This window comes from Arvicola amphibius, chromosome 8 (genome assembly GCF_903992535.2).
Source record: "Arvicola amphibius chromosome 8, mArvAmp1.2, whole genome shotgun sequence".
Taxonomy (NCBI): Eukaryota; Metazoa; Chordata; class Mammalia; order Rodentia; family Cricetidae; genus Arvicola; species Arvicola amphibius.
In genome coordinates, this window is record NC_052054.1 from 73,642,491 (window position 1) to 73,669,495 (window position 27,005).

Here is a 27,005-nt window from a genome sequence, read left to right on the forward strand (position 1 = left end):
GCAGGAATGATAGGCGGCTGGCCACATTGCATCGATAGTCAGGAAGCAGGGAGAGATGAAGCCTGGAGTTCAGCTAGCTTTTTTCTTTTTATTCATTCTGGACCCATTGCCCATGGATGCAGCTGCCCACATTCAGGGGAGGTGTGTGTGACTGGAGTGTAGGGCTTGGAAGAGTGGGCAGGGAGGGCAGAGGCAGGGACAGAAACAGCTCTAGGTGTTAATGAGACTCCCGGGAGCAGAGAGTGAGGCTGTGGCTGTGGCAGTCCAGAAGGGAGAAGGCACCATGCTGGTAAAAATATTCTAAGGTCAGGTACAGGTCTTGGCATTGCAGGAACAAAACTGTATCCTTGGTGAACAGTCTCCCTTGCTCCCTTCCTTCCAACCTCCCTGACTCTCTAGGCTGAACCCAGGGCCTTACAAACGCTAGGAGTGAATCCTGCTGAGTTTGACGTAGCTTGCAGCTGCCAGACAGGAAACCCTTAACTGATGAACAGCCTAGATTAGATTAGCCTGTGGGCCTGTTTGTCGGTTTCCTGGTTTTAGATCTCTCACGGTCCAGACAGCCAGAAATGAGCACAAACTGGATTATAGAGTCAGCATTCCTCCAGGAACTTGTGAAACCGGTTCCCACCTGCCAAAAGGAAACATTTCCCTTCCCTCTGGCAGAAGGGATGAACAAATGGATGTCTGTGGTGTTTGTTATTGTTGGCAGTATACACAGTGTCACAAATGCTGTCACCCTTACTGGCATCCCTGCTCTTTTCCCATCTCCAGGCCAATCTGCTCAATGCACCCGTTTGTTCTCTTTATGGGGGAAGGTTTCCCTGGCCTCTGCGAGTCTCCCTTCTCTCATGGATAGCCCTGGTCATGTCCAGGCTGTGTCCCTTTCTCGCTACTCTGGACTCCTCCAGGGGCCTTTGGGCATTTTCTCTCTCTTATTCACAATATAAACCTTCTCCCTAATAATGGAGAGGACATCGGCAAATCTGTACCACGCCCCCTCATATGCGTTCGTTGGTTGGTTGTGTCAACACCAGCTAGGGTGGTCTGGGAAGAGCAGCCTCGACTGAGAAAATGCCTATCTTCTTTTAGGATTCCCATTGTTGTGATAGTAAATTAAATGATTTCTCCACCTGCCGCGGAAATAAACCCAATTGAGCCAAATTAAAGAGTAAAAGGCAGGTTTATTTAGGGATTAATTGCTCCTGGGTGAGTCAGCGGTCTGTAGTTGGAGGTCCAAGAAGCCGTGTGGAAGGACAGGGTTAGAAACTTTGTGGGAGCTAGATGGGAGGAAGTGATGTGCTTGGTAAGGTATTGGGAATATTGGCTAGATTTGGGGTCCCGTAGGTGTGTCTTGAGTCCAGTGGTCACTTTGGAATCTGGAGCTAAGTGTCTGCTTTGCCCAGTGTTTTGCCGGGGCTTTTGAGAGCTCGGGCTTCTGGTGGGAATCTTTTGGTCGGTTATCAGATTCTCTGCAAGGACCAGCTTCCAGCTGGAAGGGGGGCAGAGATCTTTTTGTCCCTAAACCTCCAGTCTAACAGAAGCCATGACCAAAAGCAACTTGGAAAGGAAAGGGTTTATTACACAAGTATCAATAACAGTCCTTCATGAAGGGAAGTCAGGACAGGAACCTGGAGGCAGGAGCTGATGCAGAGGCCATGGAGGGGTGCTGCTTGTTAGGAAAAAATCCTAAGACAAGCTCAGCCAGCTCACAAAAATCCAACTAAAACAGATTAAACCAAATTAAAATGCCCCTGTTTTATTAAATACAGCACTCTTGGGTGGCCAAGAGCATGGCAGGGAAGACAGAAAACCGGGGAACATATGCAAAACCCGGGACCATGTGTTCCTCCTCTGGGCACTCATTTAAATACCTCACCCTAGGAGGGGTCAGGACCTGGCATGCTGGGATTTGGAGTCCAGACCAAGGCAACTCCCACGCCAGGAGGCTGGGATGGATGCCAGGGGCTGGGGTGATGCTCCCAACTTAACATTCCAGACTCTTTGGATATAGGGGTGACAGGAAGTTGGGGTGATAATTATGACCAACATTTTAGGCTCTCTTTGGAAAAAGGGCTTAAACTCAAGTCTGGCTACTTCCTGCGGGCATGGGGCAAGGTCATGGAGGGGAGAGCTGGGTGTTGGTGGGTCCACATTCAGTGGGAGGTGTGGCTGGAAAAGCATCCTGTACACTGTCATCCCAGAGATGCCGGGCATCTGTTTCTCGAGGGAGGTAAGAAGGCAGGTGTCTAGGAGGAGAAAATTCTCATCATTGGCCCTATGAAATGGGGCTAGCCATAGGATGAGACACAATAGCAGATGAAACCAGATTTTACTTGGCAGATGTCATTGATCCAGAAGAGTGGGTAGGTGTCCTTGATCCAGAAGAGTGAGTAGGTGTCCTTCATCCAGAAGAGTTGATAGGTGTCCTTGATCCAGGAGAGTTGGTAGGTGTCCTTGATCTAGGAGAGTTGGTAGGTGTCCTTGATCCAGGAGAGTTGGTAGGTGTCCTTCATCCAGAAGAGTGGGTAGGTGTCCTTGATCCAGAAGAGTGGGTAGGTGTCCTTCATCCAGAAGAGTTGATAGGTGTCCTTGATCCAGGAGAGTTGGTAGGTGTCCTTGATCTAGGAGAGTTGGTAGGTGTCCTTGATCCAGGAGAGTTGGTAGGTGTCCTTGATCCAGAAGAGTGGGTAGGTGTCCTTGATCCAGAAGAGTGGGTAGGTGTCCTTCATCCAGGAGAGTGGGTAGGTGTCCTTGATCCAGGAGAGTTGGTAGGTGTCCTTGATCCAGGAGAGTGGGTAGGTGTCCTTCATCCAGAAGAGTTGGTAGGTGTCCTTGATCCAGGAGAGTTGGTAGGTGTCCTTGATCCAGAAGAGTGGGTAGGTGTCCTTGATCCAGAAGAGTGGGTAGGTGTCCTTCATCCAGAAGAGTGGGTAGGTGTCCTTGATCCAGGAGAGTTGGTACCAATGTTGAAGTCTCAGGAACGGATACTGGCGCTTTTGGTGTTGTCCTGGGAGCGTCTTGTAGGTTGGTCTTGACTTAGGCAGCAGGAGTAACCTGCAAAATATGATTAAAACTGGCTGGGATTAAAATTAAAAACCTTGGATTTTACCAGACTTGGTTTTGTGTAGCGATAGAACTTTTCCAGGAACTTGTAAGAAACTTTTCCTGGAACAGATTTTATATCTTGGTGTCATAGGCTAGAAGGCTATTAGAGGAAATTGGGAACTCTGACCCTCTGAAGAATAAAACCTATTACTCTTGGACTATGGAGTCTGTTAAAGAACAGTACCTTGAGTTGTCAAATGCCTTTAGACAGATCTGGGAGGAATAAATAAGCAAAAAGAAAAAAAAAACCAGACAAACAAGACAGCTTTTGGCTAGCAGGCAATCCCAAATCCTCTCCTCGTCCTAGGAGAACACCAGTCTTAGAAGCAGTATTTGCCATTAGCTGTGGAGTGCGAGAGGCCCAAAGATTTTTCCTGTGAGGGGGAAGAATTTAATCGACCTGTCTTGGCAAGATGAGCAGATCGATCCCCTGGGTAAAAGGTCTCTTTTTGCTTCTGTGCGGGTGTCTTTGCCAAACCCAGAGGCAAGGTGGAAGGTCTGTCTTCTTAGAGGACACATAGGGTGCTGCAAAAGCTGGCATGTGTTAGAAGCTCTATTATTCTTAAAATGCCATGATCTCAGATCCATAAGGCCCTTGGGAACCAGGCACCATTACCTGGCATTTTAAACTGGGCATACAAGCTGAACTTTTGGAGCTGTTGTGATCTGGAAGCACACATATACACAAAACTCAAATTCACATCATAAAAACACAGTGACACACTTAAATACATCGTGGCCACGTTATTTTAACAGAGAAACAGGACAGCCTTAGGGAACTGTGCCAGCTGACTAGGCGTTGCAAGAGAGAACAGAAACATAAGGACGAAACATTTTTGTAGAGTTTTAGAGTGGAAGGAGGGGGGCGGGGAGAAAAAGAAACGGATCCGTTTTAGACAGAATCAAACAGCTAGAGGGGGAGGGACCTAGTTAGGAACCTGTGTTGATGCGGGCTAGTGAAACTGATGGACGAGTGCCGCTCCACGAACCTGCGCATCGTGTCTCCGTTGTCCTCAGCCAATGAAAAGGGAGACAGATTTAGATCCCCCGAAACCAGAACGAAAGCTGGCTTTTCTCTTGGGCATGCAGCGGAGCATGGCGTTGGAGCACATTGGAGCACATTGGAACAGAAGTGGGGGCAGGACAAGGTGCTAATGGGAAATCGGCCACTTTTATGGGCGTGCGCCTTACAGGCTTAGATCTTAATGGTTGCGTTGCGCAGTGGTGGAGTGCTGGGGGGGGGGGCTACAGAGGGGTGGAAGTGTGCGTGGGGGCCTATGCTGTGTGTATGCGTGCGTGCGTGTGTGTGCTTTAGGTGGCCGTGACTTCAATAAAAGCTTGAAAAGCGAATGGGTCACCCCAAAACCCTACCCGCATGCAGTTTAAAAGGGGGAATTCACCAAGGTGAAGCCGAACTTGCCTGGCGGAGCGTGTGTACAGGAAGGCCCGTTTTTCCATTTTTCCGCAAGACAAACTAAGGCCCTTTGGTGGGACACTCCATTATGTTAGGAAAAATTCCTAAAACGGGCGGCTCCTCTGGCACAAAGAAATCCAATTAGGTCAGATCAAACTGAATTAATATGCCCATCATTATATTAAATATGGCGCTCTCCGGTAGCCTAGTACATGGCGGGGAGACAGGAAAGCGGGGAGCACATGCAAACCAGGAACCATGTGTTCCTCCTCTGGGAACTCACTTAAATACCCTGTGGGCATGGTCCTGACCTTCCCACGGGAGGGATCAGGGCCAGTGAGAGGAATACAAACTCACAGTGTACAGAAAGATCTTCCCACAGCATGTGTGCATGTTTATGTGAGTGTGTATGGTGTGAACAGATGCGTGTGAGTATAGATGCCGTGGTGTGTGTGTGTAAAGGTCCAGGGACAGCCTCATTGGAAATGAGGTCTCTTTTCATTCGCTGCTGTGTGCACCAGACTAGCTGGTCCTTGAGTTCCCAGGATTCTCGTACCTCAGCCTCTTATCTTACCATAGGACTGCTTGGATTGCAGAGGCGAGCTACCATGTCTGCCTTTACACTGGCTCTGGGGATCTGAATTCAGGTCCTCTACTAACCAAGGCATCTCCCTAGCTCCAGATGTTTAGATTTTATTTCATGTGTATGGGTGTTTTGTCTGCATGTGTGTCTGTGAACCACGTGTGTGCAGTGCCTGCAGGAGTCAGAAGAGAGTGACAAATCCCCTGGAACTCGAGTTACAGACTGTTTTGAGCCTCATGGGGGTGCTGGGAATTGAATCCGAGTCCTCTGAAAGAACAGCAAGTGCTATTAACCATTGAGTCACCTCTCTAGTTTTTATTGCTGAGATTAAAAAAAAAAAAACCTGTCACCTATGCTGGCCTTGAACTTCTGACCCTTCAATCTCCCAAGTGCTGGGGTAATAGGTGTGTGCCACCTTGCTGATTCATATTTTTCTTTCTTTTACAATAAACATTGTCTTATGCTCTTTCCCGTATCATTCAAGGGCTCCTTTTCCAGGAAGGCTCCATGCCCTCTGGGACTCAGCCTGACACCACAGCCTTCTTTTATGAGCAGGACCCATCCCCATGTGCACGCTCCTTTCTCATTTAATTAATATTTTGTGGCCGCTCATAGCCAGCTTGGCAACCAGCCTAGCTTTCCTACGATCAGAGTTTTTATTTTTTTATTAGCATTGTTGTGGACCATAGCAGTCTTAGTTCCTGATCCCTGAGGTTCCAGGGATTCCCATCTCTGCAGAGAGAGGACTCCAGGTTTGAGGGCAGAGGCAAGGACAAAGTATGTTCCTCCCCTGTCCCCAGCACGGCTGGCCTTGCCCCCAGCACGCTATCCACACTGTGCCACAGGCTGTGTGTGCCAGCCAGGAGAGGGACAGCCTGGCACGTTGACACCAGTGTCAGGACTCATGGGGCATGCTGGCTTCTGCGGCTGCCTGAGGACAGGAATCCTCCTCTCAGGTGAGGTCCCTGCTTCTGCAGACAGACTTCGTTGGGTGGTTGGGTGGCTGGAATTTGTGTGTGTGTGTGTGTGTGTGTGTGTGAGAATCTGTGTGTGTGTGTAAAAAGAGACACACAGAAAGAAATAGAGGCAAGGCAGAAATAAAGCAGACACCAAAAACATTAGCATAAAGAGACAAAAATGAAAAAGATTAGAAGGCCAGAGAGAAATACCTTTCTCTTGATAAGGGAGAGAGATGAGGGAAGATAGAGAGGGAGGAGAAAGGATGGGACAGAGGGAGAAGGGGAAGGAAAGAGTAGACAGGGAATGATGGTGAAGGAAGTGAGGACAAAGAAGGGAGGGTAAAGGGGGGGAGAGTCGACCAGATGGAAACCAGGGAGAGACTGAGATAGATGAGAGAGGGAGAGAGACAGCAGAGGGCAAAGAGACATCAAGAAAACAGAGAAGAAAAGAGAGAAGGAGAGAGAGAGAGAGAGAGAGAGAGAGAGAGAGAGAGAGAGAGAGAGAGAGAGAGAGGAAACTCTGATAAAGCTAGATGAATGGGGGTGGGACAGGCAGGAATGTCTCAGTTCCTAGTGGTCCACACATCATTATGGGATGGATATAAAATTCACATTTACTGAGCATCTGAGATGAAAGGGGCTGGATAGATGGGTCTACAGTTGTTTTTATTTGTTTGTTTGTTTTTACTTATGCAACTTTGAGGATGAGTTCTGACCCAAGAACCATGTGACAAGCAAGACATGGGCTCATGCAAGCCTGTAACCTCAGCAATGTGGGATGAAGACAGAAGGATCTCTGAGGCTTGTTGGCTGTCAAAAAAAAGTGACCTCCAGATTCAGGGAGAGACCTTGTCTCAGAGAAATAAAGTGGAGAGAGATATAGCAAGATGACCTTGACCCACGCATGCACAGGCATGGGCACCCACATGTATACGAGTGCATACACACACACACACACACACACACAGAGAGAGAGAGAGAGAGAGAGAGAGAGAGAGGGAGAGGGAGAGGGAGAGGGAGAGATTGAGGGTTGCAAGAGTACTTTGATAAAGCAAGACACTTGAAGGTGAGGAAATGATGGGTCCTCCTCAGACTTAAGGGTCACACAGTCATGCTGTGTGACCCTGAGGCCGATGCTCCCCTCTCTGGGTCAGAGCTTCAAGGCTGACTTGGTGGCTGGACAGACTCCAGGTCCTCTCAACAGGCTGGGTTATCAGCTGTGTGCACAAATTTCACCGTAAGGTTTGCTGTCTCCTGGTGGGGATCAAAGTCAGGACAGGAGAAGGAAGCAGGAAGTCAAGTCCGGGCCTTTCCCTAGAGGTTCTTCTCCACCCAGGCAGCTTGGTGACAAGGTCCACTTTGGCTCATTCACTCTGTGGCTTCCTTCATCCTTAGGAGTCTTAGGGAGACTGGAACTATCTTTACTCCCATTTGTCAAGAGGGACAACCGAGACTCAGCGTGAGAGTCACTAGACCAAATGGGTAACAAGGCAGGAATTGAAACCCCGTGGACTGGTGGCACTGGAAGCAGAGTAGTACAGACATGGAGAGAGCCAGAACCACCGCTGTGACTGAAAGCTAAGGAGGAAGTGCGTTTGTGTCTTTGTGATAAAAATCAAACCTATGGTGTTGTGCATGCTAAGTAATCCTAGGGGGATTCTAGGCAGGAGCTCTGCCACTGAGCCATGCCCCCAGCCCCTCACTGGGGGATTCTAGGCAGGGGCTCTGCCACTGAGCCACACCCCAGCCTCTCACTGGGGGATTCTAGGCAGGGGCTCTACCACTGAGCCACGCCCCTAGTCCCTCACGGGGGATTTTAGGTGAGGGCTTGTACCAACCTTACTACTACTACTACGTGTACTACAGTACTACGTCGTGCGGAGCCTGTACTACAGGACCATTCCCCAGCTAGGCAAGGGCCTGGAGATTTAAATACACAAAGACACACAGACAGAGACACGAGTCATCCTGAAACAAGAATGCCTCCTTTATTGTGTACCAGAGTCGCTTATATATAGATCCTAGGCAAATCCACCAGAAACCACTCCTGAGTGTCTCATGCTCAGAGTAGCAACAAACACAGGAAAAAAAAGTTGTTTTGCTCAGAGAAGCTGCAAGCATAACAGGTTGTTTACAGGAAATTCAGGGTCTGAGTCCATAGCCCCCAACAAGGACTCTTCCACTGAACTGCATTTCTAGCTCCTAGAGGGACTTGGAAAGTGAAGGAGGAGCCTTCTGTGTCTCCTTTAGAGGTAGACTGGTATAAGAGAACACAATAGTAAGTGGGACCCAGCCACAGCTTGTCTATATTTATTACCACAACTACCACCTCTCTACAATGCAAAGATACTATGCCAGCCTTACAGATGGGGAAACTGAGGTTCAGATCATAAATTCGTTCTACATGTTACGGGGTCAGTAAGTGAGTAGGACTACTGTCTTAGTTACTGTGATAAAAGTACCCCCAAAGCAATTTAAGGCAGAAGGGGTTGATTTGGCTCGGAGTTCAAGGGTACGTACAGTGCACCCTGATGGGAATGTCAAGGCAGCAGGAGCCTGAAGCACCTGCTCACGTTACACCCACGATTAGGAAGCAGAGATCTAAGAATCGTGGTCCATAGTTCCTTTCTTACATTTTAGTTGGGATCCCAGCCCAAGAAAAGGTGTCATCCACAGTTCACGAGTCTTCCCACCTCAATTAACCTAACAGAGATAATTTCCTACAGGCACACCCTGTCTCCAGGGCGATTTTAGATTTCAAAGTTGATAACTGATATTAGCCACACAACAAAGGCCCAGGAACAAAACATCCTGCATGTGATTGCAGAGCTCCCTCTGCTGCTGCTCTTGAAGCTGCTTTGCCTGTTCCTGTTCTTCCTCTGTTTGTAGTGATGAGGTGAGCAGGCCTGCTTTTCATCCTGCCTGGCTCCCGCTCAGCTAGCTTTACACCCGAAATAACAACACACAAATTGTATTCATTTAAACACTGCTTGGCCCATTAGCTCTAGCCTCTTACTGGCTAACTCTCACATCTTGATTAACCCATTTCTATTAATGTGTGTAGCACTGCAAGGTGGTGGCTTACTGGGAAGATTCTAACCTACGTCCATCTTGGGCCAGAGCTTCATGGTGACTGCCTCATTGTCTTCGTCCCAGCATTGTGTTCTGTCTACTCCACCCACCTAATTTCCTAATTTTCTGCCCTATCAAAAGGCCAAGGTAGTCTCTTTATTAACCAATGAAAATAACACATAGACAGAAGGCCCACCTACATCATCCGTCTACCCCACCTCTACACTGATCTTCCTTTTCCAATTTTTTTAAAAATGGAGGTGGGGGAAATGTAGCCTTTTTTCCCTCCACCCTTTGCTCTTAGGGGCCCACCACCCAACTCCCGAATAAATACATGGAGACTTATTTTTACTTATAAATGACCAGCCTTAGCTTTGCTTGTTTCTAGCCAGCTTTTCTTAATCTTAAATTATCCCATCTACCTTCTGCCTATGGGCTTTTACCTTTCTCTATTTTTTATGTCTTTCTTTACTTCTTACTCCATTGCTGGTTGTGTGGCTGGGTGGCTGGCCCCTGGCATCCTCCTCTCCTTCTTTTCTCACTCCTCTTTCTCTTTTTCTCCTATTTACTCTCTCTACCTGCCAGCCCCACCTATCCTTCTGGGGTCTAGCTATTGGCCACTCAGCTTTTATTAGACCAATCAGGTGTTTCAGACAGGCAAAGTAACATGGCTTTACAGAGTTAAGCAAATGCAACATAAAAGAACGCAACACATCTTTGCATCATTAAACAACTATTCCACAGCATAAACAAATGTAACATATCTTAATATTCCACAACAGGGGAGTTAGGGTTTAGAGTCTCACTATGTAGACCAGGCTGGCCTTGAACTCAGAGATCTTCTTGCCTTTGCCTGCTTTGTGCTGGGATTAAAGGTGTCAAGCTAAGATTTTCTTTTGTTGCTGTTATTTGTTTGATTTTTGTTCCAAGACAGCAGGTTACCATTGATAGTAGTCTGGCTTCAAACTTGTGATCCTCCCGCATCTGGTTTCCTGAGTCCTGGGATTACAGGCCAGCACCGCTGCATGTTTCTTCTGGTTTACGAAGACTAACCAGTCATGCCATTCCACCTCTCCTTCCCTCAATGTCTTTCCTCTCTCCCCTTCCAGTTGTACTTCTGACCATATGGATCCCTCCAATGGCTGCCCAGTTCACCCACCCTGCCGACCTGCTTAGCAACACCCCCAGTGGGAGAGGTATGTTATCTTTGGGTTCTCTTCCCAGACACACATCAGACTGTGACATGAGCACAGAAAATGAGATCATCTTTCCTGTGTCTGTCTTCACAGTGTCTTAGGGCTTCTAATGCTGTAATAGAACTAGTTAGTACACTCAACCCCTTGTTTACTTGTCACACAGTGTGTCTGTAGCTGGCATTTTCTTTGGGCCATCAACCAGCTACCAAATGAAACATAGATTCTTATTATTAATTATGAATGCTCGGTCTTAGCTTAGGTTTGTTTCTAGCTAGTCTTTTTTTTAACTTAAATTAATCCAATTTTTATTAATCTATGTGCTGCTGCCCTGAGGCTCATTTACCTCATCTACATACTGTTCACCCTGCTTTCCTGCTTCCTCTGTGTCTGGATGCCTAAGCCCCCTACTGGCTGGCTCACCTTTTCTCTCTGTCTGCTAGCCTCGCCTATCCCTCTTCTGCCTAGCTATCTACTGGCTATTCAGCTTTTTATTAGACCAATAAGGTGCCTTATGCAGGCAAAGTGCAACAAAAACACACTTTTACATAGTTAAACAAATGTAACATCAACAAACGTAACACATCTTTACATAGTTAAATAAACGCTCTATTCCACAACACACATCACTATTCAGCTAGAACCTTTCCTTTCTCATTTGTCCCCAAGATGGCATGTTAATAGTAATATCATAATATAAAACATATTCTAATCTTTAAATGTCCCATAAGCTTTTAAACTCCAAACACTTTAAAAAGTTCACTTTCTTTAAAATATTCAAAGCCTCTAAAACAGTATTTCTCAGCCTCTGGGTCACAACCTCTTTGAGGTGATCAAACAACCCTTTCACAGGGGTCACATAAGGACATCAGAAAACATAGATACGGGCTGGAGAGATGGCTCAGTGGTTAAAAGCACTGACTCTTCCAGAGGTTCTGAGTTCAATTCCCAGCAACCACATAGTGGCTCACAGTCATCTATAGTGAGATCTGGTGCCCTCTTCTGACCTACGGGCATATACAGAACACTGTATACATAATAAACAAATCTTTTAAAAAAGAAAACACAGATACTTTCATGATCATAACTAGCAAAATTACAGTTATGAAGTAGCAACAAAAATAAATTTACGGTTGGGGGTCACCATAGCATGAGGAACTGTATCAAAGGGTCACAGTGTCATGAAGGTTGAGAAATACTGCTCTAAGATATCCAAAGTCTCTCCAAAATATCCATAATCTTGCTAAAACTTCTTTTAAATGTGGGCTCCTGAAAAATTAAAAAAGAAATAAGTGACATACTTTCTTACTCTAAGAGGGGAAAACCAGGGCACGGTCACAATCAGATGAAAGTTAAACCAAATTCCAACTGTCTGAAGCCCAGTGTAGGACTTCTGGGAACAGCGGACACAGCACATCTCCTAGGCTCAGGCCAGCTCCACTTCATGCCGCTGCTGTTCTTGGCAGTCGTCCCATGGTACTGGCATCTCTGAAATGCTGGGGTCTTCTGCTGCAACTGGGCTGCACTTTCACAGGTTGCTCCTCCTGGGTTGTCTTCTGGGACTCTAGCACTGCCACATGGTGCCATGACTCAGACTCCTTCACCCCTGGGGCTTTAACTGCAACTGAGGGTTTCATCTTCACCAGTGACCTCTCCTGGCCTCCCTCTGGGGATTCCAGCCCTGCCACACAATGACCAGTCCTCAGAAGCACTGTTACCCCTCAGTCCTTTAAAACCAGAACCATCTGGGTGACTCTTATGCTACCAAGTTCAGCTACCAGCATGAGACGCAGCCCCAGACCCCTCTGATCAACAGCTCCTGTGCAGGTGGACTTTTCTGTCCCACCAGCCAGCTCCCAAATAACCACACTGAGACTTATTATTAATTATAAATGCTCAGCTGATAGCTAACTAACTCTTACAACTTAAATAAACGCATATTCTATATCTACATTCTACCACGTGGTGGTACCTTTTCCAGCATGGCATGTTCATCTCTTGTTCGCTCTGTGTCTGGCTGGTGACCCTGCTCTCCTTCTTCCTAGCCTTCTCTCAGTCTGCTCTTCTGCCTAACCTCTTTCTGCCTAGTTATTGGCCAGTTGACTCTTCATTAGATCAATGAGAGTAACACATCTTCACAGTGTGCAAAAGGATTGTTCTACAGCACTCCTATGCTCTGACCCAAAGGAAACAGGTCCCAGAAGATTCTACCTCAACAATGCTGGTCTCTTCTTAGTCACAGCAGAATCTTAAGCCCTAGCTGACCAGCATCCATGGTCCCAGTGCACTGGCTGGTTTTGCGTGTCAACTTGACATAAGTTAGAATCACCAGAGAGGAAGAAGCCTCAGTTGAGGAAATGCTTCCATGAGTTCAGGCTGTAAGGCATTTTCTCAATAGTGATCAACAGGGAGGGTTCAGCCAATTCTGGGTGGTGCTGTCTTGGGTTCTATAAGAAGGTGGGCTGAGCAAGCCAAGGGAAAGCAAGCTAGTAAGCAGCTCCCCTCTGTGGCCTCTGCATCAGCTCCTGCCTTCAGGTTCCTGCCCTGTTTGAGTTCCTGTCCTGGCTTCCTTCAGTGATGAACAACAATGCTGAAGTGAAAGCCCAATAAACCTTCCCTCCCAACTTGCTTTTGGTTGTGAGACCCTGACTGAGACACCCAGCAAAGCAAAGGCTTCACCTGAGTAGCTCTTAATTAAAATATTAACTGACTCTGATAGAATCTCTAGGGGACTTTTATTTTTTATTTTTTTTTCTTTCTCATGGTTTATTTTTTTTTATATTTAAAAATTTCCATCTCCTTCCCTCCTCCTCCCCCTCCCTCCACTCCTCCTCCCCCTTCCCGCCCCTCCTTCTCCCCCTTCCCTCCCCTTCCCTCCACCCATACCTCCCCTACCTCCCTCTCAAGGCCAAGGAGCCATCAGGGTTCCCTACTCTATGCTAAGTCCAAGGTCCTCCCAACTCCTCCCAGGTCCAGGAAGGTGATCGACCAAGCTGAGAAGGCTCCCACAGAGCCCGTCCATGCAGAAGAATCAGAGCCCAGCGCCAATGTCCTTTGCTTCTCAGTCAGCCCCCGCTGTTGGCCACATTCAGAGAGACGGGTTTGGTCGCATGATCCATCAGTCCCATTCCAACTGGAGTTGGTGATCTCCCTTTAGTTCTGTCCCACCGTCTCCATGAGTGAATGCACCCCTCACGTTCCTGACTTTCTCCCTCATGTTCTCGCTCCTTCTGCTCCTCATCAGGACCTTGGAAGCTCAGTCCAGTGCTCCAATGTGGGGCTCAGTCACCTTCCCCATCTGAAGGGAAGATGGGGAGAGAAAAATGTGAAGGGGAGAATGGGGGGAGCTCGGAGGAATGGGATGCTTGGGATATAGGAAGGGTGGATATGGGAGCAGGGAAGCATATATCTTAATTTAAGGAGCTACCTGAGGGTGGTCAAGAGACTTGACCCTAGAGGGGTTCCCAGGTTTCCAGGGAGACGCCCCAGTTAGTTCCTTGGGCAGCTGAGGAGAGGGAGCCTGAAAAGGCCAGTTCCTATAGCCATACTGATGAATTTCTTGCATATCACCATAGAACCTCCACCTGACGATAGATGAAGAAAATGACAGATCCCCACATTGGAGCACCGGACTGAGCTCCCAAGGTCCTGATGAGGAGCAGAAGGAGGGAGAACATGAGAAAGAAAGTCAGGACCGTGAGGGAACCTCTAGGGGACTTTTAAATCTTCCCTCTCAAATGCCAAAGGTCAGGCTTCTCTGCTCTCAGCATTGCCTTCTAAGTTCCCACAAGTGGTTATTAAATTCGGTGCAATCAATGGCTTTTCTATCCCGAAGTTCCAAAGTCCTTACAAATCCTCCACCCAAACATGGTCAGGGCTGTCAATGACATGGTCATTTGTCAGGTCAATGTCATAGTCAGGTCAGCAATATTCCATGACCCTAAACTAGTTAGGGGTTTTATTGCTGTGATAAGACACTGTAACCAAAAGATTTTTATTTAAAACAAGGTTTCTCTGTAACATTGGAGCCTGTCCTGGAACTCTATAGACCAAGCTGGCCTCGAACTCACAGCGACCCACCTGTTTCTGCCTCCTGAGTGCTGGGATTAAAGGTGTGCACAACTACCACCCGGCTCAAAAGAATCTTGGAGTTCGTCTTAGTTACTGTTCTATTGTTGTGGAAAGACACTACAACCCAGGCAGCTCCTCTAATAAAGCATTTAATTGGAGGCTGGCTTACAGTTTTGGAGGCTCAGTCCATTACCATCATGGTGGAGAGCATGGCAGCATGCAGGCAGAAGTATCTGAGAGTTCTACAGGTATCAGGGGGAGGAGAGACTGGGTCTGACATGGGCTTTTGAAACCTCAAAGCCCACGCTCAGTGACACACCTCCAACAAGTCACACCTTCTAATTGTTCTAAACTTTGCAAAGAGTTCCACTCCCTGGTGACTAAGCACTGAAACACAGAAGCCTATGGAAACCATTCTTACCCAAATCACCACAGAGAGGAAAGGGTTTATTTGGCTTATGTATCCTGGGTCCTGGTCCACTGAGGACATCAAGGTGGGAACTCAAACAGGGCAGGAACCTTGAGCCAGGAGCAGATGCAGAGACCATGGAAGGTGCTGCTTACTGGGTTGCCTCCCCAGGTCTGTTCAACCTGCTTCCATACAAACTCCAGGACCACCTTCCCCGGGGAAGAGACCGCCTATAGTGAGCTGACCCTTCCTTCCTACATCAATCATCAACCAAGAAAATATAGCACAGGCTTGCCCACAGGCTAGTCTGCTAGGGCTATTTTCTCAATTGAGTTTTCTTCTTCCTAAATGACTCTAGCTTGTATCAAGTTGCCATGAAACAGAGGGTCCTCTCTTTGGGTCTCACGCCTATTCCAGTTTCTTTTCTGTTGCTGTGCTAAAACACTCTGGACAAATGCCTAATGCAGTAGAGGGGAGGGAAGGGCTTATTTCATCTTCCACTTCCAGGCCACAGTCCATCATGGAGGGAAGTCAGGGCAGGAGCTCAAGGTGCAAACCTGAAGGCAGGATCCAGGGATTCTGTGCACTATTCTGACTGGGGAGCTCAGTCAAGGAGGACCACTGCTTGTTGGCTCGCTCACAAGTTTGTGCTCAGCTGGCTTTCTCATAGAGCCCAGCACCACCTGCCTAGGGAATGGTGCCACACACGGTGGGCTGTGCCCTCCTGTGTCAATTAAAAGAACCAAGATAATCCCCACAGACTTTATCCATAGGCCAACCTGAAACAGACAATGACTCAATTAAGACTCTTTGCAGATGACTGTAGTCTGTGTCAAGTTGACAGCTGATGTTAACTGGGGCAGTGCCCATGGTGCTAAGAGGAGACGTGCTGATTGGCCTCACTAGGCTCTGGTGAGAGTGCATATAGTCAGTTGTGTTGAAGGCAGGAATAAAGGGGCTGTAGGCAAGGCAGTGCTGGCTAAGAGATAGAAAAGGATCCTTGGTGTTGTTAAGAAATTGATTCTTACTGGGCAGTGGTGGTGCACACATTTAATCCCAGCAAGAAGCAGAGGCAGGAGGATCTCTGAGTTCGAGGCCAGCCTGTTCTACATAGCAAGTTCCAGGTCATCCAGAACTACACAGAGAAACCCTGTCTTGAAAAACAAAACAAAAAATTTTGATTCTCTTTTTGTATCGACATAGACTGGCTTTGTTTATTAGTTATATTTATATTTAAGATTTATTTTTATGTGTGTGTGCACACCTGTGGCATCCAGTTATCAGATCCCCTGGAAATGGAGTTCCTGGTGGTTGTGAGCTGCCCAACATGGGTGCTGGGAGACAAACTTGGGTCCTCTGCAAGGGCAGCAGGTGCTCTTAACCACTGAGCCATCTCTCCAGCCTCAGTTACTTTCCTTGTGACTGTAACAATTGAAGGGAGAAAGAATTTATTATATAAAGATCATGATGTAAAGAGATTCAGCCCATCGTGGTGGGAAGGGTGTGGAGGCAGGAGTGTCAGGTAGCAGCTGCTTCTCACACATAGCAGGGTAGAATGCAGAGACAGTTCTATAAGGGAGGCCAAACAAACTATAACCCTTAACTACACTCCCAGGGATTCACCTCTTCCCACCCAACCCCACTAGCACCAGCAGCTGGGAGCAAGGAACTGTAGCAGACATCTGCCATGTCCCACACCCTCTGCTTCAGTTACACTTACATCCCATTCGGTGGTGCATGGGGAACAGAAGGAGGGTGCAAAAGTTCACACCTAAGGACTTTGTGTGAGATGGGTCAGCATTAAGAGCACTGAACTGGGCATGGTGGCGCACACCTTTAATCCCAGCTCTCAGGAGGCAGAGGAAGGTGGATCTCTGTGAGTTTGAGCCCAGTTCTGGGACAGTCAGCGCTGTTATACAGAGAAAGCCTGTCTCAAACAAACAAAAACAAACAAACAAACAAACACAAAATAAAAGAACAACAAACAAAAGCACTTGCTGCTCTTGCAAAGGACATGAATTTAGTTTCCAGCACCCTTATAAAGGCTCACAACCACCTGTAACTTCCACTCCAAGAAAAATCCAATGCCCTCTGCTGGCCTCTACAGGCACTGCACACACCACACACATATGCTCATACACACAGAGGGATACACCCCCAAAAATAATAATTATTTTTTTTAAAATTCACATATACTGCAAACACAATGGTTTTACACTGGGTGCCTAATCATAGTGCTGAACTCAGCTCATTGCCAGAATGTCTTTTTGGCTATTCTAGTTCTTTCCGGTCTCATCAGATCCTTTTGTGATTTGTTCTCTAAGGATGTGTCTCTGTGGTGTTGCCATTGCTTCTCGTTTCTGCTTTTCCTCAGCTTCACTGGCCAGGCCCACCCTGTCAGTCAGCCAGAGCACTGTCATAGAGCTGAGGGATATGGTGACATTCTACTGTCACGCTGACGCTGATAATGTCACCATCCACTGGACCTCCAACAACTCCCCACTAGCGTCGACTGAGCGCATAAAGCTCTCTGCGGATCACAAGAACCTCACCATCCTCGTTGTCCAGCGAGAGGACTTGGGATCCTACCAGTGTGAAGTGCGGTATGGCTTTGAGGGTCAGAGCAGCGACATTGTCTGGCTGAGTGTGAACTGTGAGTCTCCAGCTCCCTTTACCCATGGTTGACACTCACTTCCTTGGTACTGCATTCATGGTTTAAAATGCTGTCCCAGAGAAGATTTATGTAATGAAAGCGAAGTATAGTATTAAAGTCCTTGTCTAGCACTAATGAGGCCCTGGATTTGATCCCAGTCACAATCACATAGGACAGAAATCAAACGTAGACTTCAAATAGGAAACTGATATTCACATTTGGATTCCATCAGAAATATCTAATGTAGTGGATTAAAACTTGAGTTCCAAAGAGTACTTCTATAAGCGAACCACCTCCATCAGATCCCCACCTCCACCAGGAGCCCCACCTCCATCAGATCCCCACCTCCACCAGGAGCCCCACCTCCATCAGATCCATATCTCCCCTGCAGTTGATTGGAGAAGGAAGCTGTACTTACAGTACCCCCATAAGTGATCTGCTGCTCATTCTAACAGAGACCATGCTTGTTTCCACCCTTCCAGATGGTCCTGACCCTGTAGCAATCAAGCTGGACTCAGGCGTAGAGGCTGGGGATGTGGTTGAGGTGCTAGAAGGCCAACCTGTGAACTTCAGGGTGGAAACGCAATCTCGCCCTGCCTCTAACTATACCTGGTATCTCCCCACTGACTCCATCCAGCCCCCCACCACGGGGACATTCACCATCCAGGCTGTGTCCAAGGAACATGAGGGCATGTACAGGTGCCTGGTGTCCAACAGTGTCACCCAGACGTCCCGCCTGGGTGTTGTCAAAGTCCACGTACTTGGTGAGTATCATTTCCCAGTTCTCTTTGCTTCTTTGGGGGACTGGAAGGCGAGGTTTTACAAGGGTCCAGAGACTTAATCTGGGATTTGGGGACATTCTGTGATTACCAGGGTGAGTGTGGAATTGCACCTTGGGTCTGGGTGATGTTTTAAAGAAACAGGCAGTTGTCAGATTCTCAAGGAACCACCAGAGTCAAGTCACCATCCAAATGCGCACCTCAGTATTTGAGGAGGAAGCAGAGGACAGGTGACTTCCATTTGGCTGGTGGCAGAGCAGAGCTCTTACCATAGGGAAGGACACAGCATCAGCTTGGCCTGTCTTCAACACCTTGTGGACTCTTCATGTCCATGGTTTGATTCTTTGAGTAGGAAGGAGTTGTGTGTCTGTACAGACAAATGCTGGCACAGCCCTCAGTCCACATACTCTGGAAGAATGATTATGTGCACAGGCTGCTCTCACACACACAACTTACATACAGCACATACACACAGTACAACATCTCAGGCATATAACACACTCTTACAAGACACAAACACATGCAGTGCTCAATGCAAAGTGCAGAATACCCTCATCAGACACATACACACACATGCATGCACGTGCACACACACACACACACACACACACACTACACTGTAGACACTAACCCATAGCATATATACACCCAATACACATGTATTTTTCTCAAAGATTTATTTTATTTTGTGTGTGTGGATGTTTTGTCTGCCTGGATTTGCACTATGCACATGCAGTGCCTGTAGAGGCCAGAAGGGGGCACCAGTTCCCTTGGTACTGGAGTTAAATATGGATGTGAGCTGCCATGTGGGTACCAGGGATCAGACCCAGATTCTCTGCAAGGGCAGCCAGTGTTTTTAACCATTGAGTTATCTCTCCAGCCCTAGTCACTTATATTTATGATACATGTATAATATACATGTACACAACATAGATACATATAACACATACAACATATATGCAGTAAATATGACAGCTCATTACATACATAAAACATATAAGCACACACACGCCATGTACATTACAGACTCAGCATCCACCCCCAATCATAACCACTCAAATCACACACACTTAAGACATACAACAGAAAATATATAAATCCGTGGGGCATGGTGGTGCACACCTTTAATCCTGGCATGCAGGAGGCAGAGGGAGGTGGATATCTATGGAGTTTGAGGCCAGCCTGGTCTATAGAGTGAGTTTTAGGACAGTTAGTATTACATAAAAGAGAGATTCTGTCTCAATCCTCCCCAAATCACTATAAATCTATTTTACACTCTCTATGCACATACAGTTGACACAACATATACATACAAATTAACCTGTAATTCCAGGCATTTGGGAAACTGAGGCAGGGGGATTGTAAATTCAAGGGTTGGCAGGGAGATGGTCTAGCACATAAAGTATTTGTTGCTCACCCTTGAGGGCATGAGCTTGATCTTCAGGAGCCATGTCAACTCCACAGGCATATGCCACAATGTGCCCCACCACAATGTGTACACATAGATGCACAGTAACACTGACTGACTGTGTGTGAGAGTGGATATGTGTGTACCACAGAGTGACTGTGGGTCAGAGGACAATTTGGCTCCTTCCATTCACTATTGGGTCCTGGAATCCAACTGAGGTCATCGGGCTTGGAGGAAAGTAAGCCATCTTAACACCCAAATAAACAAAAAGTTCAAGGCTACAGAGTGAGTTTAAGACCAGTATGTGTAACTTAGTGAGATCCTGCCTCAGAATACCACTGAGCTTGATGCTTTGTGATGGGATATAATCCCCCAGTGAGGGGCTGGAGGTGTGCCTCAGTGGTAGAGCCCCTGCCTAGAATCCCCCAGTGAGGGGCTGGGGTGTGGCTCAGTGGTAGAGCCCTGCCCAGAATCCCCCAGTGAGGGACTGGGGTTTGGTTCAGTAGTAGAGCCCCTGCCTAGAATTCCCCAGTGAGGGGCTGGAGGTGTGCCTCAGTGGTAGAGTCCCTGCCTAGAATCACCCAGCGAGGGACTGGGGCTGGGACTGGGTGGAAGACCATTTGTTTAGAATTTAGGAGGCCCTAGGTTGAATCCTTGATAGTAAAAAACAAAAAATATACAGACCCAGACAATATACATATATGTACCACACACAACAGTTTTCCATAAAGCATATAAGGAACCACTATGTACCGTAACATATACACTATTACAGATATAGAACACAAATTCAGATACATGTGTGTATGTGTGTATGTAACACAAAGTGCATGTCTGTTCTGCTCATACAGTTTACATTCACAACACACACATAACACAACACATAGAGCAGGCACAAAATCAGCACCCCCTCCTGCCAGCATACCCCAGTCCCACATTTTCTTTCCCCCCCAAAACACACAACATTTCTGTGTGTCCCCCCCCCCATACTATATGGCCCTGTACCAAACACAAACATTCATACACACACATACACACACACACACACACACACACACACACACGCACACACCTAATAATGCAGGGTTGCTTTTGGTTTTGTTGTTGTCTTGAGACATGGCTTCACTATACAGCTCTGACTGACTTGCCTGTAATCCTCTATTCAGACTAGGATGGCCTTGAACTCACAGAGATAGCTCTGCCCCCCGAAGTGTTGAGATTAAAGGCATGCACCACTCCTGGCTAACGTAGACTTGGGACACATCCTTGACTCTGAACCTGTATCTCTATGTGTTTCCAGAAAAGTTAACTGCACCCAGTATCGAGTTCCCAATCCTGCCTCTTGTGGAGAATGCTACCTCTGTGTCCCTGACTTGCAAAACAAGCCACCAGGAGGCCAGTGTCCAGTGGTTTCTGAGGAGTCAGCCACTCAGGCCCAGTGATCGCCTGTTGCTGTCATCTCAGAACAGGACCCTGATCATCCTTGGCCTCCAGAGGGACGACACGGGACCCTATGAGTGTGAGGTGTGGCACTGGGGTAGCCGAGCTCGCAGTGCTCCCCTGAGGCTTGACATCAACTGTGAGTGGTGGGGCCTGGGCCTTCTCTTCCTCCTGGCCTTCCTCCCCATCCCGCCCCGCCCCTCCTTCTTTAAGGAGTCCCTTCTTCCTGGGTACACCTATAATCCCAGCGCTTGAGAGGCTGAGACAAGAGTTTTGCAAGTTTGAGGTCAGCCAGGATCTGGAAAGATAAATGGATAAAAGCAACAACTAATGGTGAAAAAGAAAAAGGAAAGAAAGGGAAAGAGAGAGAGAGAAAATAGCCTTGACTTTTAGCCTTTTATCCTGTCACCTAGTTCTCAACCTGTGAGCTGCAACCTCTTTGTCAAATTTCTGTCTCCAAAAATATTTACATTACGATTCACAACAGTAGCAAATTGCAGTGATGAAGTAGCAACAAAAATAATTTTATGCTTGGGAGTCACCACAACACGAGGACCTGTATTAAAGGGTCATAACATTAGGGCGCTTGAGAAGCACTAAACTTTAGACCCTTTTGCATGCCAAGCACGAATCTGGGTGCTGGACAAAGTTGTGTCCCAGCCCTTAAGCAACTTGTAGTGTCGCAGACAGACCCTAACAAGATAAGCAAGGGCCAACATAGTGGCTTAGGATGTAAAGGCGCTTGCCACAGGCCTGATGACCTGAGTTCAATCCTCAGGATTCACAGAGTGGAAAGAGAGAACCAACTCTTACAAGTTGTCCCCTGACCTCCATACGTATGTCAAGCCATGTGCATACTGCCCATCACAAATAAAAAAGTGTAATAGAGACAAAAGGCATAGGACCATGAAATCGCTAGAACAGCTGCACCCACCTGCAGGTGCCCAAGGACAGACACACTAGAACAGCTGCACCCACATGCCTGTGCCCAAGGACAGACTCACTAGAACAGCTGCACCCACATGCCTGTGTGCAAGGACAGACACACTAGAACAGCTGCACCCACCTGCCTGTGCCCAAGGACAGACTCACTAGAACAGCTGCACCCACCTGCCTGTGTGCAAGGACAGACACACTAGAACAGCTGCACCCACCTGCCTGTGTGCAAGGACAGACGCACTACAACAGCTGCATCGACCTGCCTGTGTGCAAGGACAGACACACTAGAACAGCTGCACCCACCTGCCTGTGTGCAAGGACAGACACACTAGAACAGCTGCACCCACCTGCCTGTGTGCAAGGACAGACACACTAGAACAGCTGCACCCACCTGCCTGTGCCCAAGGACAGACACACTTGTCCTTACAATTACAAAGTCGGCTGTGGTGGCACACGCTTTTAATTCCATTACGCAGAGGCAGGTGGATCTTTGTGAGTTTGAGGCCAGCCTGGTCTACAGAGTGGGTTCTAGGCCAGTGAGGGCTTACTTAGTGAGACCCAGGCTCAAAAAAGAAAAAAAAAATATGTAAAACAAAAGGAAGAAACAGAGCCCAGAACTGCTACTGTTTTCCAGGTGAAAGCTAGAATTCCTTTGCTCCAAACCAAGGAGGAACGCTAAGCCACATGGGGCTGCGCATGGCTGCAGTCACAGTACTTATGGGGTCGTGCATGGCTGCAGTCACAGTACTCATGGGGCAGAGGCTGGAGGAACAGGAGTTTAAGATCATCCTTGGCTACATAGTGAGTTTGAGACTAGCCTTGACTACTTGAGACTTCGTCTGCAAACAAACAAAAAACAAGAAATCAAAAGGCCCCAAATAACAACAAACCCCAAAGGCAAAACAGAAACAAGCAAAGCAAGAAAGGAAAGCAGGAGAGGACAAATCTGGTCATTTTGCCTCTGGCCCCAAACACTCATGGTGTCTGGCTTTGCAGATGGTCCTGACCGAGTGGACATCACTCCGGGGTCAGCATCTGGAGAGGCCAGCACCATCCAGGCGATGCTCAACTCCAGCCTGACCCTGCATTGCCGGGCTGACTCCAATCCGGATGCCGGGTATCACTGGACCCACGAGCACTCCTCCACAGTGCACACTGGGGAGCGGCTGACCATAGAGGCGCTGAGCTGGGAGCATGAGGGCATTTACAGCTGCACGGTTTCCAACCCTATCACTGGCCTGGCCCGTTCTGCCTCTGTCCTGGTCAAGGTGGTGGGTGAGTTGCTCCTGCTCCATTGTTCTGGAATTCACGTGTTTTTCCCCATGTGGCTCTATCCACTGAGCCTTCCCCTAGCATGGCTGAAGTATGACTGTGACTAGCTAGATTTCCAATGCAGAACCACGGAATCCCACACCTCATGCTCAGATCGCCTGGATTTGTACTGTGTGCACTAGTAGCCTCTCTGAACTGTTTAAGCCTTATTTTTTTCTCACCTGTAGATGGGTTTGTGGTGTTACTTAAAAATCCTTTGAATCTTTATATGCATGTGTTGCTGTGTGGGTATGTGCTCATGAATGTACATACCCTAAGAGGCCAGAAGGGGGCATCAGATCCCAGAAACTGGAGTGATGGGCAGTTGTGAGATGCCTGACATGGATATTGGGGAATTGAGGTTGGGGTGTCTTCAAAAACAGTATGTGCTTTTGATCACTGAGCCATCCCCCCAGTCTCATGGTACTACCTTTTGTTTGACAGATTCTCTCTGTGTAGCCCAGGCTGACCCTAGTCTTATTTTTGAGGCAGAGTATACTATGTAGCCCTGACTGGCCTGGAATGTAGACCCAGCTAGCTGCCTTTGCCTCCCAAGGCCTGGCTGGGATTAAAGGTGTGTGCCACCACACCTGATGTATGACCCCCAACTTCTGACCATCCTACCTCAGCCTCCTCAGTGCTAGGGAAACAGGGGTGTATCACCACCCCTGTCTATGATGGCTGCATTCTTGAACTGTTTAGAGAGACAACAGATCTTGAATATAGCCTATGTGCGTGTGGTGGGGTGAATGAGGTGATGGAGTTAGCAGTTAATATGTTGATGGTATTAATATGCCAATAACTAGATATGCCTGGTAGTGAAACCCTGCATTTTTTTCGCTTGAGTTCTTTTCTTATTTTATTTGTGTGTGTGTGTGTGTATGTGTGTGTGTGTGTGTGTGTATAAGTTCATGAGTGCACAAGTGTATCATCGAATGTTCTAGAAGTTTTATGCGTGATCCTGCTTGATCTCAAAGGTCTATAGCGTTAGTAGATTAGGTACTAGTCTCATTGCTGCAGTAGACTTCTGGGCAAAAGCACCTCAGTGACCCAGAGAGACGGCTCAGAAGTCAAGAGCGCTGACTACTCTGGCGGTGGACCTGAGCTTGCTTTCAGCACCCGCATCAGATGGTCCACAGCTGCCTGCCTCTCCAGCTCCATGAGGTCCAAGGCTTCAGGCCTCTGGGGACACCTGTACTCGCATGAACACATACACATTCACACAGAGACACGTGCGCAGTTCTTAAAATAGTAAAAACAAATCTTTAAAAAGATTTTCTAGGGCTGGAGAGATGGCTCAGAGGTTAAGAGCACTGCCTGCTCTTCCAAAGGTCCTGAGTTCAATTCCCAGCAACCACATGGTGGCTCACAACCATCTGTAATGGGGTCTGGTGCCCTCTTCTGGCCTGCAGGCATACACACAGACAGAATATTGTATACATAATAAATAAAATAAATATTAAAAAAAAAGATTTTCTAGAGGCTTAGTGTAGGCATGCAGTACCAGTTACTTGTGAGGCAAAGACCTCCAAGTTTAAAGACATTTCTGGGCTAGGGTGTGTCTGTGAGGAACCCACCAGTGAGGGGCTAGGGGTGTTAATCAATAGCTGTGAGTTTGAAACAGATCTACACACACACACACACACACACACACACACACGCACACACACACACACACACACACAAATATGTATGGAGAGACAGACAGACAGACAGACAGACAGAGGTCCCAGGAAGTTCCATAAATGGGACCACTTTATTAAACCCTGGGCCCTTATCCTTCTGAGAAAGGCTGAGATAGAAATGAATGGGCAAATATCAGGGCATTTACGAGACATCTGCTCCGTGTGAGGCATGACCAGCTATGTCTCCTCTCATCCTTGAGACACCTTCTGTAGTGGGTACCACTTTCCTCATTGCCAATAAGAGAATACCATTTTGCACAGGGTTACACTGCTCTGGGGAGTCAAGGGGCCTCACCTGAGGGGGAGCCAGGTTTCTGTTGCCAAAATATTTTTCCCTGGTCCGTGCCCTGATTGTCTACATAACCAGTTCCACCAACACACACTCATTTACTGATCTCTTCCTAGGGCTCCAGGGCCTTTACTCTACATAACATATTTAACACAGATTAAGCTAACATGTTTAATCTTTCCAGCAACCCTACAGAAGAGGCCTTCTTTCCCCTGTATACAGGAGACACAGTTGGTGCACAGAGAAGTTGAGTAGTGTGCCCAAAGTCACACAACTGGGAGATTCGAACCCAAGCCATGGTACTCTAGGGAAGATGCCATTCACACTACCAATTGCTGGTTTCAGGGGCTGGAAAACAACATACTCAAATTTAGTGAAGAGAAATCCAGGAACTCCGGGATGGAGCTGGGGATAGGGAGAAGAGCATGCTAAGCTTAATCTTTCTCTCTCTGCGGAGGTCCCCAGTCATCCTCTCTATCTCCTGGAGCCATTGCTGGCATCGTCATCGGGATCCTGGTTTCCATTGCTTTGGTGATAGGATTGGCCTATTTCCTCTACAGCCGAAAGGACAGATGGTAATAAACAAGGGATGTGGGGGCCAGCCACGGGAAAGAGAGGCATGACTGTTGTCATGGTCTTGAACCCTGTCCAAGCACCCTGAGAATTCAGGGTATCTGGGGTCACTGCCCAAGAACAGATGGGGTGGGATGAGGGGATGGGTGTGGGGATATAGACAGCACCCGTGGAAACAGGCAAGAACCCACATTGGGAGATCATGAGAGATTTGACGTTTCAGGACCTGCAAGAGACCAGCCAATGATACTACCCTCAAGACCGCAACACACGCCTCTGTGAGGCCCCCAGAGTCCAGATACAGTGACTCCAGGGCAATGATGTTGGAAGCCTGGGACTCTCCTGACTTAGCCCCAGGTGACTGTTGGGTCCCAGGAACACTGTGCCCTACCTGTGATGCGCTGTTCCCATCCTAACCTTGTCCTCCTTGGTTTTAAAGGTTCTCTCTTTCTCTTCCTCCCACCTCGTTCTTGTCTCTCTTATTATACTGGGGGTGGAACCCACAACCTGTATATGCTAAATAAGGGCTCTGTCGCTCAATTCCTTATCCTGCTTAGTACATTTGTAGTAAATCCCAGGTGAGTTCTGAGCCCATGATTATTTTCTATGTTTTACGGTTTTATTTATTTATTTTTGTTGTTGTTATTTGTGTGTGTGTGTGTGTGTGTGTGTGTGTGTGTGTGTGTATTTTTGAGACAGGGCCTCACAATGTAGCCCTGGCTGTCCTGAAACTTACTCTATAAACCAGGCTGGCCTTGAATTCACAGAGATCCGCCTGTGCTGGTACTAAAATGGGTGACACCATGCCGGGTATACTTTTTCCTTTTAAAAAAAATTTCTTTATCTTGAAACAGGGTCTTTCAAGTTGCCCATGTAGCCTTGAAGTTTCTTGGGGCCCAGAAAGACCCTAAACTGTGATCCTCATGCATCCGTCTAAGAGTAGCTAGGATTAAAGGCCAGAACCTCCACGCCCATGTCCCTGCTCCATTTTACAGACAGGAAACAGGATGGCAGAGGGTAAAGAGTGAGGTCTTGGCAAGCCACACTCGGCTCGTGAACACAGCCAAGATGACTTCCTCTCTTCCGTATCACTCAGTGGGCTCATTAGTCTCGCCTGAG

At 47.6% G+C, this 27,005-nt stretch overlaps 1 protein-coding gene across 1 annotated transcript in view; it reads left to right on the forward strand.

Moving 5' to 3' along the window:
• Window positions 1-569: 569 nt before the first annotated feature.
• Window positions 570-27,005, forward strand: part of Ceacam20 (CEA cell adhesion molecule 20) — a 30,161-nt gene continuing 3,725 nt past the window's right edge. Inside the window, exons 1-12 of the mRNA XM_042055601.1 lie at window positions 570-795; window positions 2,000-2,233; window positions 2,416-2,636; window positions 5,826-6,061; window positions 8,892-8,960; window positions 10,148-10,332; window positions 17,184-17,462; window positions 17,945-18,226; window positions 20,950-21,228; window positions 23,025-23,303; window positions 25,771-25,888; window positions 26,110-26,243. Coding sequence (XP_041911535.1) covers window positions 570-795; window positions 2,000-2,233; window positions 2,416-2,636; window positions 5,826-6,061; window positions 8,892-8,960; window positions 10,148-10,332; window positions 17,184-17,462; window positions 17,945-18,226; window positions 20,950-21,228; window positions 23,025-23,303; window positions 25,771-25,888; window positions 26,110-26,243 — 2,542 coding nt within the window. The remainder of the gene's footprint in view (window positions 796-1,999; window positions 2,234-2,415; window positions 2,637-5,825; window positions 6,062-8,891; window positions 8,961-10,147; window positions 10,333-17,183; window positions 17,463-17,944; window positions 18,227-20,949; window positions 21,229-23,024; window positions 23,304-25,770; window positions 25,889-26,109; window positions 26,244-27,005) is intronic.